General features: G+C 35.0%; 5 protein-coding genes across 5 annotated transcripts; 3 read left to right on the plus strand and 2 right to left on the minus strand.

Moving 5' to 3' along the window:
- The first annotated feature begins 63 nt into the window (after positions 1-63).
- LOC105558035 (DNA gyrase subunit B, chloroplastic/mitochondrial-like) lies at positions 64-2,569 on the plus strand. The gene is made up of 3 exons (XM_012005521.1): positions 64-1,720; positions 1,973-2,329; positions 2,388-2,569. The coding sequence occupies exons 1-3, from the start codon at positions 64-66 to the stop codon at positions 2,567-2,569; spliced, it is 2,196 nt and encodes a 731-aa protein (XP_011860911.1).
- Positions 2,570-5,575: 3,006 nt separating this feature from the next.
- Positions 5,576-8,050, plus strand: LOC105558036 (DNA polymerase nu-like). Its single transcript, XM_012005523.1, has one exon. The coding sequence runs from the start codon at positions 5,576-5,578 to the stop codon at positions 8,048-8,050; it is 2,475 nt and encodes an 824-aa protein (XP_011860913.1).
- Positions 8,051-9,209: 1,159 nt separating this feature from the next.
- Positions 9,210-11,101, minus strand: LOC105558037 (DNA-(apurinic or apyrimidinic site) lyase-like). The gene is made up of 2 exons (XM_012005524.1): positions 11,024-11,101; positions 9,210-10,013 (listed from the first exon to the last, which is right to left on the minus strand). Exons 1-2 carry the CDS (start codon positions 11,099-11,101, stop codon positions 9,210-9,212), a joined length of 882 nt encoding a protein of 293 aa, XP_011860914.1.
- A 759-nt stretch (positions 11,102-11,860) lies between these two features.
- LOC105558038 lies at positions 11,861-13,117 on the plus strand. Its single transcript, XM_012005525.1, has one exon. It carries the CDS (start codon positions 11,861-11,863, stop codon positions 13,115-13,117), a length of 1,257 nt encoding a protein of 418 aa, XP_011860915.1.
- A 939-nt stretch (positions 13,118-14,056) lies between these two features.
- On the minus strand, positions 14,057-15,307 carry LOC105558039 (citrate synthase-like). Its single transcript, XM_012005526.1, has one exon. It carries the CDS (start codon positions 15,305-15,307, stop codon positions 14,057-14,059), a length of 1,251 nt encoding a protein of 416 aa, XP_011860916.1.
- Between the last annotated feature and the right edge of the window lie 530 nt (positions 15,308-15,837).

Raw genomic sequence — 15,837 nt, forward strand, 5'->3', positions numbered from 1 at the left:
AGTTATAATGCCGATGCAATAAAAATTTTAAGGGGTCTTGATGCTGTAAGGAAACGTCCAGGTATGTACATTGGTGACACTGACGATGGATCTGGCTTGCACCACATGGTATATGAGGTTGTTGATAACGCAATAGATGAATCTTTAGCTGGATATTGTGATAAAATTGAAGTTAGCATAAATAAAGATGGTTCAGTATCTGTAACTGATAATGGTCGTGGCATTCCAACTGACCTTCATGAAGAAGAAGGAATATCAGCAGCAGAGGTAATAATGACTCAACTCCATGCTGGTGGTAAATTTGACAGTAATACCTATAAAGTTTCTGGGGGATTACATGGTGTTGGAATCTCAGTTGTGAATGCATTATCAAGCTGGTTGGAATTAACTATTTGGCGCAATAAGAAAGAACACTTTATGCGTTTTGAAGATGGTGAGTCTATTGAACCTTTAAAGGTAGTCAACGAAAATACAAACAAAAGAGGAACTAAAGTCACGTTCATGCCATCAACAGAGACTTTTAATGGCATTGATTTCAGTTACTCAACGCTTGAAAATCGTATAAGAGAATTAGCATTTTTAAATTCAAATATCAACATTACTTTACGTGATCTGCGCAATGAGCCATATACAGAATCTCATTTCAATCAGAGCAATCAATCTAAAGACAATTTTGGTACAGCGAATTTTGTGTGGTACTTAGATAAGAATAAGACACATGTAACTAAAATTGCCAGTATGAAAGGAGATGCAGAAGATCTTGGCATCAGCTTGGAAATATCGATGGAATGGAATGATTCCTACTATGAACATATGTTATGCTTCACGAATAATATAAGGCAACGAGATGGTGGTACGCATTTGGCAGGATTTAGATCTGCACTAACTAGATGTATCAATAACTATGCAACTAATGAAGGGTTTTTAAAGAAAGCAAAAGTAAATTTAACTGGAGAGGATGTTAGAGAAGGTTTAACTTGTGTTTTATCTCTCAAGATGCCTGATCCTAAGTTTTCTTCACAAACAAAAGATAAACTAGTTAGTTCTGAAGCGCGTACAGTTGTGGAGAGCATAGTTTCTGATAAATTGAGCACAATCCTTGAAACTGATCCCAAACTGGCAACAAGTATAGTAGAAAGAGCAATCAGATCAGCAAAAGGAAGAGAAGCTGCAAGAAAAGCACGAGAGTTAGTTAAAAGCAAAAACAATATTGATATTGCAACTCTGCCAGGAAAGCTTGCTGATTGCCAGGAAAAAGCCCCTGAGTTATCGGAATTATTTATAGTAGAGGGTAATTCAGCAGGTGGTACTGCAAAGCAGGGGCGTAATCGTAAAACACAGGCAGTGCTTGCCTTAAGAGGAAAAATTCTAAACGTAGAACGTGTAAGTTTAGATCGTATTTTTTCATCCGCAGAAATAGGCTCTTTAATTACTGCAATTGGTGCTGGAATAGGGAGTGAACACTTCGATATTGAAAAAGCTAGATATCATAAAATTATCATCATGACAGACGCAGATGTTGATGGTTCACATATCAGAACTTTGATTCTAACTTTCTTTTTTAGACACATGCGTGAAGTTATTGAGAAAGGCTACTTATACATAGCACAGCCACCCCTCTATAAAGTTACAAAGAATGCTAAAGACACTTATATTAAAGATGACGAAACTTTTGAAGAGTATATAATAAACTCAGCAGTTAAAAGATTAACACTAAGTGGTACAGCTACAGAATTTAACAACTTGCGCCTTATTTTGAATAAATGCGTTAGCATTTCTAATATTAGCAAAAATTATGATAGAGAAATACCACAAAATCTCTTAGAGTCATTGCTAATTTTAAGCAAAAAGAATGCACTGTTATCTGCTAATGAAATATTAAAATATTTGAAGTTAATGTACAGCGAATATACTTGGGAAGTAGAAATAAAAGATGAAGAAAAAGAAATTCACATCTCTAAATTATTTCAAGGATTGGCAGACAAATATATATTTGCACTTAGTATGCTTGAAGGCAAAGATATGCAAAACATATTAAGTTTGCTTGATGGTATAAGTAATTTATTTAATGGTGATTCATTTTTAAAGTCACAAGAAACTGAAATAAGAATCATTTCTCCAAGTACGCTTGCAAAAATAATAATGGACTATGGTAAAAAGGGTTTAACTCTGCAGAGATTTAAAGGTCTTGGTGAAATGAATGCTGATCAGCTATGGGATACTACGTTAAATCCTGAGGCTAGAACTTTATTGAAGGTTGAAATAAAAGATTGTGAAGAAGCTGATTCCATATTTTCAATACTAATGGGTGATATAGTTGAACCACGCCGTGATTTTATTAATAGCAACGCACTCAACGTGCATGATGTTGATATTTGAACTTTTAGCAAAATGTACGAACGTTACGGGTTCAAGCAAAAACTGTGTCACTCAAATAGCTGACACTGGTTCCTTTATAACGGTGTCATTCCAGTCTGGAATCCAGGTTGCTTACAAGCAAACTAGCATAGAAAGTGGTTACAACGTTTTCGATGAGATTGCAGAAAGGCTGGATTCCAGACTGGAATGACAGCAATCCTACGTCATACCGCCGCGGTATCTCTTAGCATAGATCCTGCTAACAAACAGTGGGATGACGAATTTGTCATTTTTCAAATTGTCGGTAAATCTGATTCACGTTAGCTACAAGTTTCGTTCTTCCCTTACAAATGACTTTACTGCGTCTTTTTTTCTGATTCAGAATTAGCAAGAAACGTTCTTGTAAGGTGGTCTACTAAAATTTTACTTTATAAAACAATGTCTGAACTATGCAATTAATACATTATCAACACAACTGATTCATAAAAGCAAACATTATAACCACGAAGAGAGTAAATGTTATGTTGAGTACAATAAAAAAGATCTTGAGAAAAAAAACGACTTATCAGGTGAATGATTCGAAATTGAAAGAGAAAGATGAAAAAAGTATTTTAAAATTAGCATCAAAAATAAAAGGCAAAAAAAGTAGCATTGCTGAAAAACTAGAAAAAATATCTAAAGAGAAAAAACAAAGGATTCTTACTATGGAAGTAAGCAAACATCGGGGTAAAGAATCAACTTTTACACTACTTACTCATGCTATATTTTGCGAGAATAGTCAAGCTGTAAAGGATATTTTGCGACAAGCCGAATTGAGCAACCTTTTAAAGAGTGTGCTTAGTGCAAAAATAATTAATGATAATTCATTAATTTACACACCACTTACTTATGCCATATTATGTAAAAATAGTAAAGCTATTGAAGAAATTTTAAAAGTCTCTAAAGAAAACGATATTCTGAAAGATATTCTTAACGCAACAACAACTATGAAATATTCAGATGGTCGGAGAGCAACTGTTACACCACTTGCTTATGCTATACTATGTGGAGATAGTATAGCTATTGAAGAAATTTTAAAAGTCTCTAAGGAGAAAGGTATTCTGAAAGATATTCTTAACACAACAGCAACTATAAAATATCCAGGTAGCCGGGAAGTGACTTACACACCACTTGCTCATGCTATGTTCTGGAGGGATAGCAAAGCTATTAAAGAAATTCTAGTAGCAGCTAAAGAGAACAGTATTCTGAAAGATATTCTTAACACAACAACAACTATGAAATATCTAGACCGGGAAGTGACTTACACACCACTTGCTTATGCTATACTACGTAAAGATAGTATAGCTATTGAAGAAATTTTAAAAATCTCTAAGGAGAACAGTATTCTGGAAGATATTCTTAACGCAACAATAACTATAAAACATCAAAATAGTCAAGAAGTAACTGATAAAGTACTTGCCGCATTACATGATCGCAAAGTTATTCAAAAAATTTTAGACATAGCTAGAGAAAACGATATTCTGAAAAACATTCTTAACGCAATAATAACCATAAAATATCAAGATGGTGAAGAAAAAATCTGCACACCACTTACTGATACAATATCATGTCAAAGCAACGAAGTTTTCAATATAACAAAAGCTATAAATCAAGACGGTCAGGAAAAAACTCACATTCCATTTCCTACCCTTGATAAAAGAGAAACTGAATTAAAATTAAAAGAAAAAAGACAAAAAAGACAAAGTAGAAGAGATGAGGGATTAAATTTTAACAATGGTAGTAGTGACAAAAATGTTGAAATAAAAGTTAATAGGGATATCTTGTTGCAGAATAGTAGTGGAACTGAAAATGAAATAAATCATACTGCTGTACGTAATGATGTAGGGGTGGTAAAGCTTCCAATAGAAAGTAGAGTAAATGTTAAAGCACAGAATATAAATGCAACGATTGTAACTTCTGTGATACTTAAAACGGTTGTAACTTCTGTGGCACTTGAGTTGAGAGCTGGTAAAATAGCATGTGTACTGTCAAAACCCCTCACTAAATTGAAAGAAGTAGCTATAGCATGTCAAGGTTTAGCACTATATTGAAAAACTTAATTTGTATGTGCTAAACAAGATGCTGATTAGTTTTATAGCTAACCCAAGAGAGGGTTCCCTACGTCATACTGCCGCGGTATCTCTTAGTCGCTAACACATAGCGGAATGACGAATTACTTAACCGTCATACCGCCGCGAACCGTTATACCGTCACGAACCGTCATACCGCGATTCATTCGCGGTATCTCCCAGCATAGATCCCGCTAACACGTAGCGGGATGACGAATTGCTTAACCGTCATACCGCCGCAAACCGTTATACCGTCACGAACCGTCATACCGCGATTCATTCGCGGTATCTCCCAGCATAGATCCCGCTAACAAGTAGCAGAATGACGAAGTTTCGTCATGCCACCGCGAACCGTCATACTGCCGCAGACCGTCATCCCGCCGCGGTATCTCTTAGCCGCTAACAAGAGATCCCGCTAACACGTAGCGGGATGACGAATTGCTTAACCGTCATTCCACCGCGAGCCGTCATACCGCGATTCATTCGCGGTATCTCTTAGCCGCTAACAAGTAGCAGGATGACGGTTGTCGTTTAGCCACAAATATTAAGAAATTTACCAAACGAAAAAAAAGGCAAAAGAAACCCCGTGGTGCGAGTTTTGACTCTATATTACTGTAAGTGGCGCTGTAATAATGTGCTAACGCTTAAAATAAGCGCGATTTGGCTGAATGTAGAAAAAATAAAAAAGACATGCAGCCGCTATAATTTTATGTAATCCGCCAATAAATACTCTGAGTTTTTTACTGAATTTTGTCATTGAGCCTGCAGGTCAAAAACAAGTTTTGAGTCATAAATACCCTTAATACTACAATAAGGGGGCTGGCGGAGTTTGTCAAGTAAGTTTTTTATTTCTATTCCCAATGTTATATGATTATGCAAGAAGTCTAATGGGAATTGGTATAACCATGCATGAATGCTATTTTCGGTAAAATCTCTTACAATGCTCAAAAGCAGAAAAACAAAAACTTGATTTTCGCAGCTAAATAGTGGACCATCAAAAGCACGCATAAATATCTACAATGAAAGAAAAAACTTTCACAATCATCGATGGCTATGGTTTTCTTTTCAGAGCTTACTATGTACTACCTCACTTAATTACCACAACAGGAATGCCAATAGGTGGTGTATATGGCTTTCTGAATATGGTTCTTAAGTACATTGCCCATTCGGACTACTTAACTATAGCACTTGATGCAGGAAAAAAGAATTTTAGGCACAATTTATATCCTGAATACAAAGCAAACAGAGTAACGTCTCCTGAGGATCTAATTTCACAGTTCACCATACTGAGGGAAGCGGTAGAAGCTTTTAACCTCAGCTATGAAGAAATTGAAGGTTATGAAGCAGATGACATAATCGCAACACTAGCTGCAAAATACGCCAACCACCAAAACTTTAAAGTGGTAGTCGTTTCATCAGATAAAGACTTATTTCAACTTTTGAATTACAACATTCTAATATTTGATCCTATCAAAAATATATACATAGATGAAAAACAAGTGATAGAAAAATTTGGTATAAATTCACACAAGCTTCTTGATTTATTTTCTCTAACTGGAGATGCGTCTGATAACATTCCAGGCGTCCCAGGAATAGGGCCAAAGACTGCAGCTAAATTACTAGATGAATTTGATTCATTGAATAATATTATAGAGAACATTGATGACATCGAGCAAACGAGAATTCGTAATATTCTTACCGAACATAAGGAAAAAGCACTAATTTCAAGAGAACTTTTATCACTATGCGAAAAAGTAGACCTTCAACATGATATTGCAAAATATGAAGTCCATTCTCCAAATATGGAGAAATTATTATCCTTTTTAAAGAAGTATGAATTCAATTCCTTAATAGGTAAAATGGAAAAGCTTTTTTCCTATAATGGGTCTAGCACAAAAGAGAAAATAGAATATAGTAGTGAAGAGTTAGAGAAATTTTTGGAGCATTGTAGATATGAAGGCAAAATTGCAATTCATTACCACCTTGAAAACAATGTATTAAGTCTATCTTATAGCGAAAGTAATATTTTTTATATAGAGCAAGACAGCATACAAAATGCACTCGTTATAATTAACTTAACTTTACTCTCAAATGGGGTGCTTAAAATAATACATAACATTAAAGAGATGAGGAAAATCTTTCCTGCAGTGGAGAAGATGCTAGATTCAGTTGATGATTTGATGATAATGTCGTATAGCTTGGATACAGGAAAGCATGATCACAGTATTCCAAACATAGTTGCGCATAATTTGAGTGAAAATGCAGAAATTTTCTCGGCAAAAACTTTAATAGCAATTCATGAAAAGCTAAAGCAGAGGTTATTTCAGGAAAAATTGTTCACAATTTACGAGCGCTTCGATAAGCCACTTATGAAAGTAATATTTGATATGGAGAAAAATGGAATACTACTGGACATACAAAAATTACAGGAGCTGTCCGATAAATTTCAGCAGGTAATTGCCGTGCTTGAAGATGAGATATATAACTTAGCAGAGGAAAGATTTAATATTGCGTCACCAAAACAATTAAGTGATATTTTATTTAATAAAATGGGGCTAAGTAAAAAGAAGAAGTCAAAGTCTGGATCGTATAGCACCAATTATGAAGTTCTAGAGGCACTCGAAGAAGAAGGGGTAGAAATTGCAGGTAAAATTTTAAGTTGGCGACATTTAAGTAAATTAAAAGGCACCTACACTGATGCGCTAATAAAGCAAGTTGATCCCATTGATGGTAGGATACACACAAACTTTTCAACGACTGCAACTGCAACTGGAAGGCTGAGCTCCAGCAATCCTAATTTACAGAATATTCCTATCAGAAGCGAAGAGGGAAATCTTATCAGACAAGCGTTTATTGCACCAAAAGGATACAAGATAATTTCTGCCGACTATTCACAAATAGAGTTAAGACTCCTGGCACACGTTGCAAACGTTGCAGCATTTAAAGAAGCTTTTGCGAACGGACAAGATATTCACGATATCACTGCTAGGCAAGTTTTTGGAGTGCAAGAAATAGATGAGCAATTAAGACGCAAAGCAAAATCCATTAATTTTGGAATTATATATGGCATTAGTCCGTTTGGCCTTGCAAAACGGCTTGGAATTACCATTGCAGAGGCTGCTGAATACATTAATTACTATTTTTCCTGTTACCCAGAAATAAAGGCCTATATGGAAAAAGCAGTGTCTATCGCAAGATTGCATGGTTATGTAGAAACTTTATTTGGCAGAAGATGCTTTGTAAGAGATATAAACAATACAATTCCTTATGTAAGACAATTTGCAGAAAGGGCAGCAATAAACGCACCACTGCAAGGAACCGCTGCTGATATAATAAAACGTGCGATGATTCAGCTTTTTGATCAATTGAAAATAGGCAAAATAATCCTCCAAGTTCACGATGAACTACTGGTTGAAGTAGAGGACGAAAAGGTACAAGAAACGGCAGAACTTATGAAAGATATAATGGAAAATGCAATAGAAATTTCTGTACCACTTGAAGCAGAAATAAAAGTTGGCGACAACTGGGCTCTTAATTATGACTTAGACATGGCGGATTCTAAGAGTATAGATTATTTGAATTAATATGAAAAATATGCTACAATTAAAGTATAGTAAATGTGAGTAACTCAGTTATGACAAAAATATTAACTCCACAAACAAAGAATTTGGAACCTTCAAATCAGGTAACTAACAAAGATGAGAAAATTTTTGAAAAAGAGGAATATCAGGCAATCTATCGTGCTTTCCTAGATACTTTAAAAAATCCAGAAAATCTAGAAAAGCAAACGAAACAGGAAATAGAAAAGAAGAAACAGAAATTGAAAGAAGAACTTTCAGATAAAGAAAAACAAAAATTACATCGTGGTCTGGAGTCATTAAACAAACAATTAAAGCGATTACAGAATGGAAATGAAAAGAAAATTTTTACTTTTATATCAAAAAATCATGAAGGTATATTCAATAATATTAATCAAGAAGATATAAAGTTACTAAGTGAAGAAAACTTTTGTCAGCTTTTACTTTCCGTATTTGAAAAAATTAGAGAAGAAAATTTAGCTAATGAAGAGAATTTAAAGAATGGTAAAATAGAAAAAGCAGTAGCTAAGTGTGTAGCTGATATACGGGGTACAGAAGCTAAAGATTCATTCATAAAGCTTCCCGGGTGGCTGTTTGGAATAAAGGTAAATCCTAAAAACTTTTTTAGCTCTTTTATGAATGGGATGAAAGAAAAAATACCATTCTTAAGTAAAGATAAAAAAGAGAAGGATGAGCCACCGCTCAGTGATGAAGAGATGGTAACAACGTTCTTACGTAAATCTTTATTTCCTATTATTGTTCTCACTACTGTAATATTATTAGGCGGCTTAAGCGGTCCAGTGTCAGCACTTGGTCTTTTTACCATCCCTCATGTTATAGTAATAGGATTTGCTGTTTTTGGTCTTGCTGCTGCTGAATATAAGGCGGTAAAAGGTCTTTTTTCAAATAACAAAAAAGGTACTTTGTATGACCCTAGCTCACAAGATAAAGATGATACAGAAAAGAGAGCAAAATTGAATGGAAAAATTCTTGATGGTATTAGTAAAATTTTAGGATCCGAAGTTAATGAAACTGAGCAGAGTAATCAACCTGCTGTAACAGCTGAGGAGCAACTTACTCAAAAGAGTAAGCAGTCTACTGTGCTTGAACAAGTTGCTGTAGATCGGCTAGCTCAAAACACAGTGCGGCAACCAAGTAAGATTACCTAAGTTTGCCAATAAAGTGATTTACGTAAGAGATCTGCTATAACGCATACAACAGGAGTATGATCAGATGGGTTTTCTAGCTTACGCAATCTATCATCTATGTAGCATGTTTCCAATTTATCTACAGCTTGTGGCGATAGTAGCATATAATCTATTCGCATTCCTTGATTGTTTCTGAGTGAATTGCCTTGATAATGCCACCAAGTAAATTGTTGCAAATTGGGGTGGGATATTCTAAACGCGTCTTTAAACCCAAGATTCAAGATTGTTCTTAACTTCTCATGTTCTTTTATATGAAAGCACACTTGGCCATTCAATAAATTTGAATCAAAAACATCAATTTCATCCAGTGCAACATTATAATCGCCAGCTATAATAGTTAACTCTTCACTATTCAACAAAGTGCTCATCCTTTCATATAGATTATCAAAAAACTTGAGTTTATATTCAAATGCTTGAGAGTCTAGGCTTTGGCCGTTTGGCACGTATACACTTCCTACCCTTACCTTCTGATTAGTGTGTTTTATCACACATTCTATATAACGTGCTTCTTGATGACCTTCTACAATGTCAATTTTTAATTTTTCCAGTATCGGATATTTAGATAAAACACAAACGCCATTTCTTGCAACTTGTCCATAGATAGCATATTCATATCCCAGCTTCTCTATCTCTGCATAAGGAAATTGCTCTTCCGTACATTTTATCTCTTGCAGCAAAACTATATCTATCTGACTATCAACTATAAAACTACAAAGTTGGTTAATTCTTTTACGTATGGAGTTTACATTCCAAGTTGCAATCTTTAGCATCAACAATCCTTATTAATTATATCAATTAAACTCTCCCTAGTAGGCAACCTCGATGTTATAATTTTTTTCCACTTGATTAACTTTAAACTATCAGCAATGTTTTTACTCATGGTATATGCAACTGCATTATTCATCACAGGAGATAGCCCACTTTTTAGAACTAATGAACAAAATACCCTTGCTGTCTGTGAGGAAAAAAAAGCAACACCATCAATTTTACCATCCAACAGCAAATTTTTACACCTATTAGTTAGACTCCTTTTAATAATTGTTTTATAGAGTACAACTTCTCTTACGTTAAAATCTTCTTCAGATAATCTCTTTTTTAGATCACATGATACTTCTTGCCCCCTTATATATAAGAACTTTATTGCATTTGAATAATGAGCTTTTATGAATGATATCAGACCATCAACATTGCTGTCTGCTGAGATTATATCAGAAAACCCCAAATTTTTTGCAGCCTGCATGGTTGAATTACCAACCGTAATAATCGGAAAGCCATCCACTTTGCATATTTGACTAAAAGCCTTTACACTGTTTTTACTTGTAGATATCACAACGTCAAATTCGTATGCAGATATGTCAGGATTTAAGTACTTTATTGTGAATACTGGTTCTATAAAAACTTTGTATCCATACTTTCTCAATATATTTCTTGTATTGAACGAGTCCAATAAAGGCCTCGTTAATAAAATAGACTTCATTCTGATTTATTTCACTACTAGTAAAATAGTACCCTTTATACACAAATTACTGAATAAAAATTTTTATTTTGATGGCTTGAGCAACTATTCAGGTAATTGATGTTGAAATGAGGATACTCAGTCCCCTATTTACCACTAAGCTTTAAATTCACTTATACTTTTTCAATGCTGATTACGTCGAACTCTTTTGAATGGCTTCCTTCAGTGGAATTATATAGCTAATATTCCTGTATAAGTCAACATAAGTTAATTTGTTAATATTTAGTAATTAAGTTCTAACTGCCTCAGAATTACTGGATGACCACCTTTGACGTTATTATTTTCTTCTATCTGTGGTTTACTGATCATAGTCTGAACGATATTGGCTGCCATAATAACACAGCCTAGAATGAAAAAAGCAGTAGAAACAAAAGGAATGATAGAAGATTCGAGAGGCAATATAGATGCAATTCCTCCTATTAAAAACGAAACGTTAGATGTAATATCAAGACAGATCTTTGTTAGTTTTTTTTGTCCTGCTACACCAAGTTGCTTCTGTAGAAAATAATCCTTTAATGACCATATATTTAAAGCAAACGAAAGTGCACTTAATATAGTGCCGGCAATACTAAAATACAGACTTAAGACAGAAATATTCAAGACCAATGCCGCTATGTATCCAATGAAAGAGATAGTAGATAGTGTAGTAACTAAGCGTTTTGAATAAGTTCGTACCTTCTTTCTGTGGGCTAACTTATTTTTTTCATCATACATAGCATAAATATTACCTAATATGTTATATTATAGCATTAATTAATTCAACAAGCAATATGGAAGCTAAGAGTGCCCGAGAGAAGACTTGAACTTCCACAACTTAAAAAGTTACTAGCACCTGAAGCTAGCGCGTCTACCAATTCCGCCACCCGGGCTTTTTATAGTTTACTATGTTAAAGTTAAATAATATACTTGAACAATTTTTAGTTCAAAGGTAATGCCAAATCTAGATCAAATATTTTTCGCTCAAAACAATGTTAATATTAATAACGTATATAAAATAGTCAATAACGCTTTGAGCAATAGCGATGGTGGTGAGCTGTTCCTAGAATTTTGCCAGTCAGAACCCTGCTTTTTGAGGATAACATATTAAAACACATGGACTTGAATACCAGAAGGGGGTTTGGTTTAAGGTCTTTTTGTGAGGATAGTACATCTTTCGTTTGTTCTTCTGAGATCAGCGAAAAAGAAATTAGTAATGCTGCTTCTATGGTAAAAAGCTCAGTGTCTTTAAACAAAACAAATTCAATAAATTTAAACGAAGAGACAAAAAGCCTATATTCGAGGATTAACCCTATAAATGAAATGGATCTGAATTCAAAAATTAAACTACTCAATGAGGTTAATGAGTATGTAAGGTCCAAAAATAACTGCGTGAAGCAAGTAAAAATAACTCTAAGTGGAGAATGGCAAATCGTACAGATAATAAGGGGTGATCACAGATTAAGCGACATCAGACCTTTAGTACGTTTTAATGTGTTAGTCATCGTAGAGAAAGATGGTAGAACCGAGAGAGGCTCCGCAGGACACGGTGGAAGGGATTCTTATAGTAAGTTTGTTTCTGAGAAAAAGTGGAAAGAAGTTGCAAACCAGGCTTTGGAACAAGCACTGGTAAATCTTGAAGCAATTCCAACTCCAGCTGGGGAAATGACAGTTATTCTAGGTCCGGGCTGGCCGGGAGTATTGTTGCATGAAGCTGTGGGTCATGGACTCGAAGGCGATTTTAATCGTAAAGGAGTCTCAGCATTTTCAAATTCTATTGGTAAACAAGTAGCAGCTAGTGGCATCACAGTAGTTGATGATGGAACTCTGTCTAATTTGCGTGGTTCTATTAGCATAGATGATGAAGGTACTCCACCCAGTTATAATATATTGATAGAGGATGGAATTCTCAAAGGCTACATGCAGGACCATATGAATGCCAAGCTTATGGGTGTAAATCCGACTGGTAATGGTAGAAGAGAGAGTTATAAAGAAGTTACTATGCCGCGCATGACAAACACCTATATGTTACCAGGGAAACATATGCCGGAAGAAATAATATCTAGCGTAAAGAAAGGTCTGTATGCAGTAAATTTCGGTGGTGGGCAAGTTGATATAACGTCAGGGAAATTTGTTTTCTCATCTTCAGAAGCTTACTTAATAGAAAATGGTAAAATTACACAGCCAGTCAAAGGAGCAACACTAATTGGTGATGGGCCAACAGTGCTAAAAAAAGTATCCATGGTTGGCAACGACTTAAAGTTGGACCCCGGTGTTGGCACATGCTCAAAAGATGGACAAAATGTGCCCGTTGGAGTTGGTCAACCAACACTCAAAGTCGACGCAATAACTGTTGGTGGAACTGAGATATAGATAAGGGCTAAAACGGATTCCAGCGCATGACGCACAATTGTACAAACATTGTAGCCGTTATTCAAGTAGCCCGCAGAAACGAAAAAACTTGCTTGACAAGCTCCGCCAGCCCCCTTATTATGATAGTGAAGGTATTTAGTTATCTTCATCTGTGCAGATTAAACAGCAAGAAAACAACGTAGTTGGCGTCTTATTTTTAATTTTTTGCACTATGTGCACCTTATGTCTTCACAACATTTCTGGGTTTTTACCTATATAAGCTGAAACGCGCTTATAAGTCGTTTAAGACAGTATAGTACGCCAATTTGCAGGATTAGAGAGTGACAACTAGCTAACGCGGGGTTTCTTTTGCCTTTTTTTCTGCTTAGTAAATTTCTTAAACATTTAAACTAAGGTGAGTTACGTTTAAAAGCAGCTAAATTGCAGTGTTTAAGATTTAAAAAACGCCAAATACTGAAAATAGACAATGACCAGGTCTTCTTTTGCCTTTTTTTCGTTTGGTAAATTTCTTAATGTTTGTGGCTAAACGACAACCGTCATCCCGCTACTTGTTAGCGGCTGAGATACCGCGGCGGTATGACGGTTAAGCAATTCGTCATCCCGCTACGTGTTAGCGGGATCTAGAGATACCGAGAATGAATCCATAACTGTACGAACGTTGTAGTTTGGGTCACCAGTGGGTAGTGTCCTGACTACTTGGATCCAGCTTCTATGCAACTTAATTAAAAACGTTTGTTTTAACGTAAGACAACTACCTTTAGCTCATCAGCTCAGTTATAAGCAAAATTTCTGGATTCCAGACTGGAATAACGTCATTTGTTATGCAATTTACCTTCAAAAATGAATGTTCGTACAGCTGTGGGCGGTATGACGTGTTAGCTATACCTTTTTTCTACTTAGCTTGGGTTATACAAGAAGTCTAATGAAGTGAAAGTAAATTTATTTACCAAAATAGAGTTGCCTTGGTCTACAGATCTTAGTTTCTTTATCATTTATCATTTCATACCACTGAGTAACCCAACCAGTGGTTCTTGCAAGTGCAAAAATAGACGTGAACATATTTGAAGGAATATCGATAGCATTCATTATTATACCTGAGTAAAAATCAACATTTGGATATAACTTACGCACAATAAAATATTCATCCTTTAAAGCTATTTCTTCAAGTTTTTTTGCAATTTTGAGCAATTCATTATTTTGTTCTAGTTTACTTAGAACCTCATGACAAGCGTCTTTCAATATCCGCGCGCGCGGATCATAATTTTTATAAACACGATGTCCAAATCCCATCAATTTAAATGGATCTTTATCATCTTTAGCTTTTTCGATGAATTTATCTATATCTTCACTTTGCTCTATCTCTTTTAGCATATTTATAACTGCTTCATTAGCTCCACCATGTGCTGGTCCCCAAAGTGTAGCAACTCCTGCAGAGAGGCTTGCAAACAGATTAGAACCAGCAGATCCCACCAATCTGACGGCCGCCGTAGAAGCATTCTGTTCATGATCAGCATGGAGAGTAAATATTTTATCCAGAGCTTTTGCAAAAAGGGCGCTTTTATCATTATCAACAGCATCGCCAAATATCATCTTTAAGAAATTTTCACTGTAACTTAATTCATTGTTAGCATTTATGAATTCCTGATTGTTGATATGCCTATAAATCATTGCAACAATTGCAGGAACTTGTGCTATTGCAGAAATTCCAAAATCTAAATCTTCACCATTGACATTGTTGCCATGTGTTTCATGGTAAGATGCTGACAAATTTGCAAAACATGCAACTAAAATCGACATAGGGTGAGCAGTCTTTGGAAATGCTTTAATTACATTTGTAACTTGCTCTGATACTTTGGATGATTCTTGTATTTTGAGAAGAAATTTTTTGTGTTGCTCTGAATTGGGTAGTTCACCATAGAGCAATAAATAAATCACAGCAGTAAAACTATTATTCTCTGCCAAATCAGCTATATCGTGTCCCCTATACTTAAGAACTCCTTTATCTCCATCAATGAATGTAATTGTGGAAGAGCATGAAGCTGTGGAAACAAACCCCGGATCATAAGTGAATAATCCTGTCGTCTTATATAAATCCTTGATATTTAACACGTCAGGACCTATTGTTCCACTTAATATGGGTAGCTCAATTTTTAATCCATTACTTAGTTCTAATAGCGCTTTTTTATCCATCACTTAAGCTACTTAAATTTTATACAGAATATACAAACTGAAGAGTATATATTAATACAGTTAACTTTACATTAACCGTATTAAGCGGTCATCAATGCTTTTACTTTTGCATTTAAGCGACTTATTTTACGCGCAGCAGTATTCCTATGAATAACACCTTTATTCACACACTTGTGCAAATTAGATTCAGCATTCCGAAATGCCAGAACAACATTTTCTTTGTCGCCAGACTTGATTGTATCAACCAATTTTCTAATAGCGGTGCGAGTTTTACTTTTCCGCATCTTATTTATTAAAGTGCGCTTTGCTATTACCTTTATCATTTTTTTAGCACTCTTATGATTTGCCATATATTAATACCTAAAATACTGTACTTTTTTTTAATTATAAAGTTTTTTTGTTAATTTGCAATATCAGTTTTTTCTATGGTTAATCTACTGCTTCTCTCTTCAATAATTTTTTCTAGACTTTGCAAGAATTCATTTTTGTTTAACCCAGGATATATTGGAGGCAATATTTCTATTACTGCC

The sequence above is a fragment of the Vollenhovia emeryi genome, unplaced genomic scaffold, assembly GCF_000949405.1.
Source record: "Vollenhovia emeryi isolate VEMERY1.0 unplaced genomic scaffold, V.emery_V1.0 DF939388.1, whole genome shotgun sequence".
NCBI classification, from domain to species: domain Eukaryota; kingdom Metazoa; phylum Arthropoda; class Insecta; order Hymenoptera; family Formicidae; genus Vollenhovia; species Vollenhovia emeryi.

Bases quoted from the DNA above. Each gene is read 5' to 3' on its own strand.
- LOC105558035 (XM_012005521.1), top strand. From the start codon at position 64: ATGTACATTGGTGACACTGACGATGGATCTGGCTTGCACCACATGGTA. The intron at 1,721-1,972 runs GTACAGCTACAG...AATTATTTCAAG, and splicing joins TAAAAGATTAACACTAAGTG to GATTGGCAGACAAATATATA. The intron at 2,330-2,387 runs GTGATTTTATTA...TTGAACTTTTAG, and splicing joins TGATATAGTTGAACCACGCC to CAAAATGTACGAACGTTACG.
- LOC105558036 (XM_012005523.1), top strand. From the start codon at position 5,576: ATGCCAATAGGTGGTGTATATGGCTTTCTGAATATGGTTCTTAAGTAC.
- LOC105558037 (XM_012005524.1), bottom strand. From the start codon at position 11,101: ATGGCAGCCAATATCGTTCAGACTATGATCAGTAAACCACAGATAGAA. The intron at 10,014-11,023 runs GTAATTCTGAGG...TTGATGCTAAAG, and splicing joins ACGTCAAAGGTGGTCATCCA to ATTGCAACTTGGAATGTAAA.
- LOC105558038 (XM_012005525.1), top strand. From the start codon at position 11,861: ATGGACTTGAATACCAGAAGGGGGTTTGGTTTAAGGTCTTTTTGTGAG.
- LOC105558039 (XM_012005526.1), bottom strand. From the start codon at position 15,307: ATGGATAAAAAAGCGCTATTAGAACTAAGTAATGGATTAAAAATTGAG.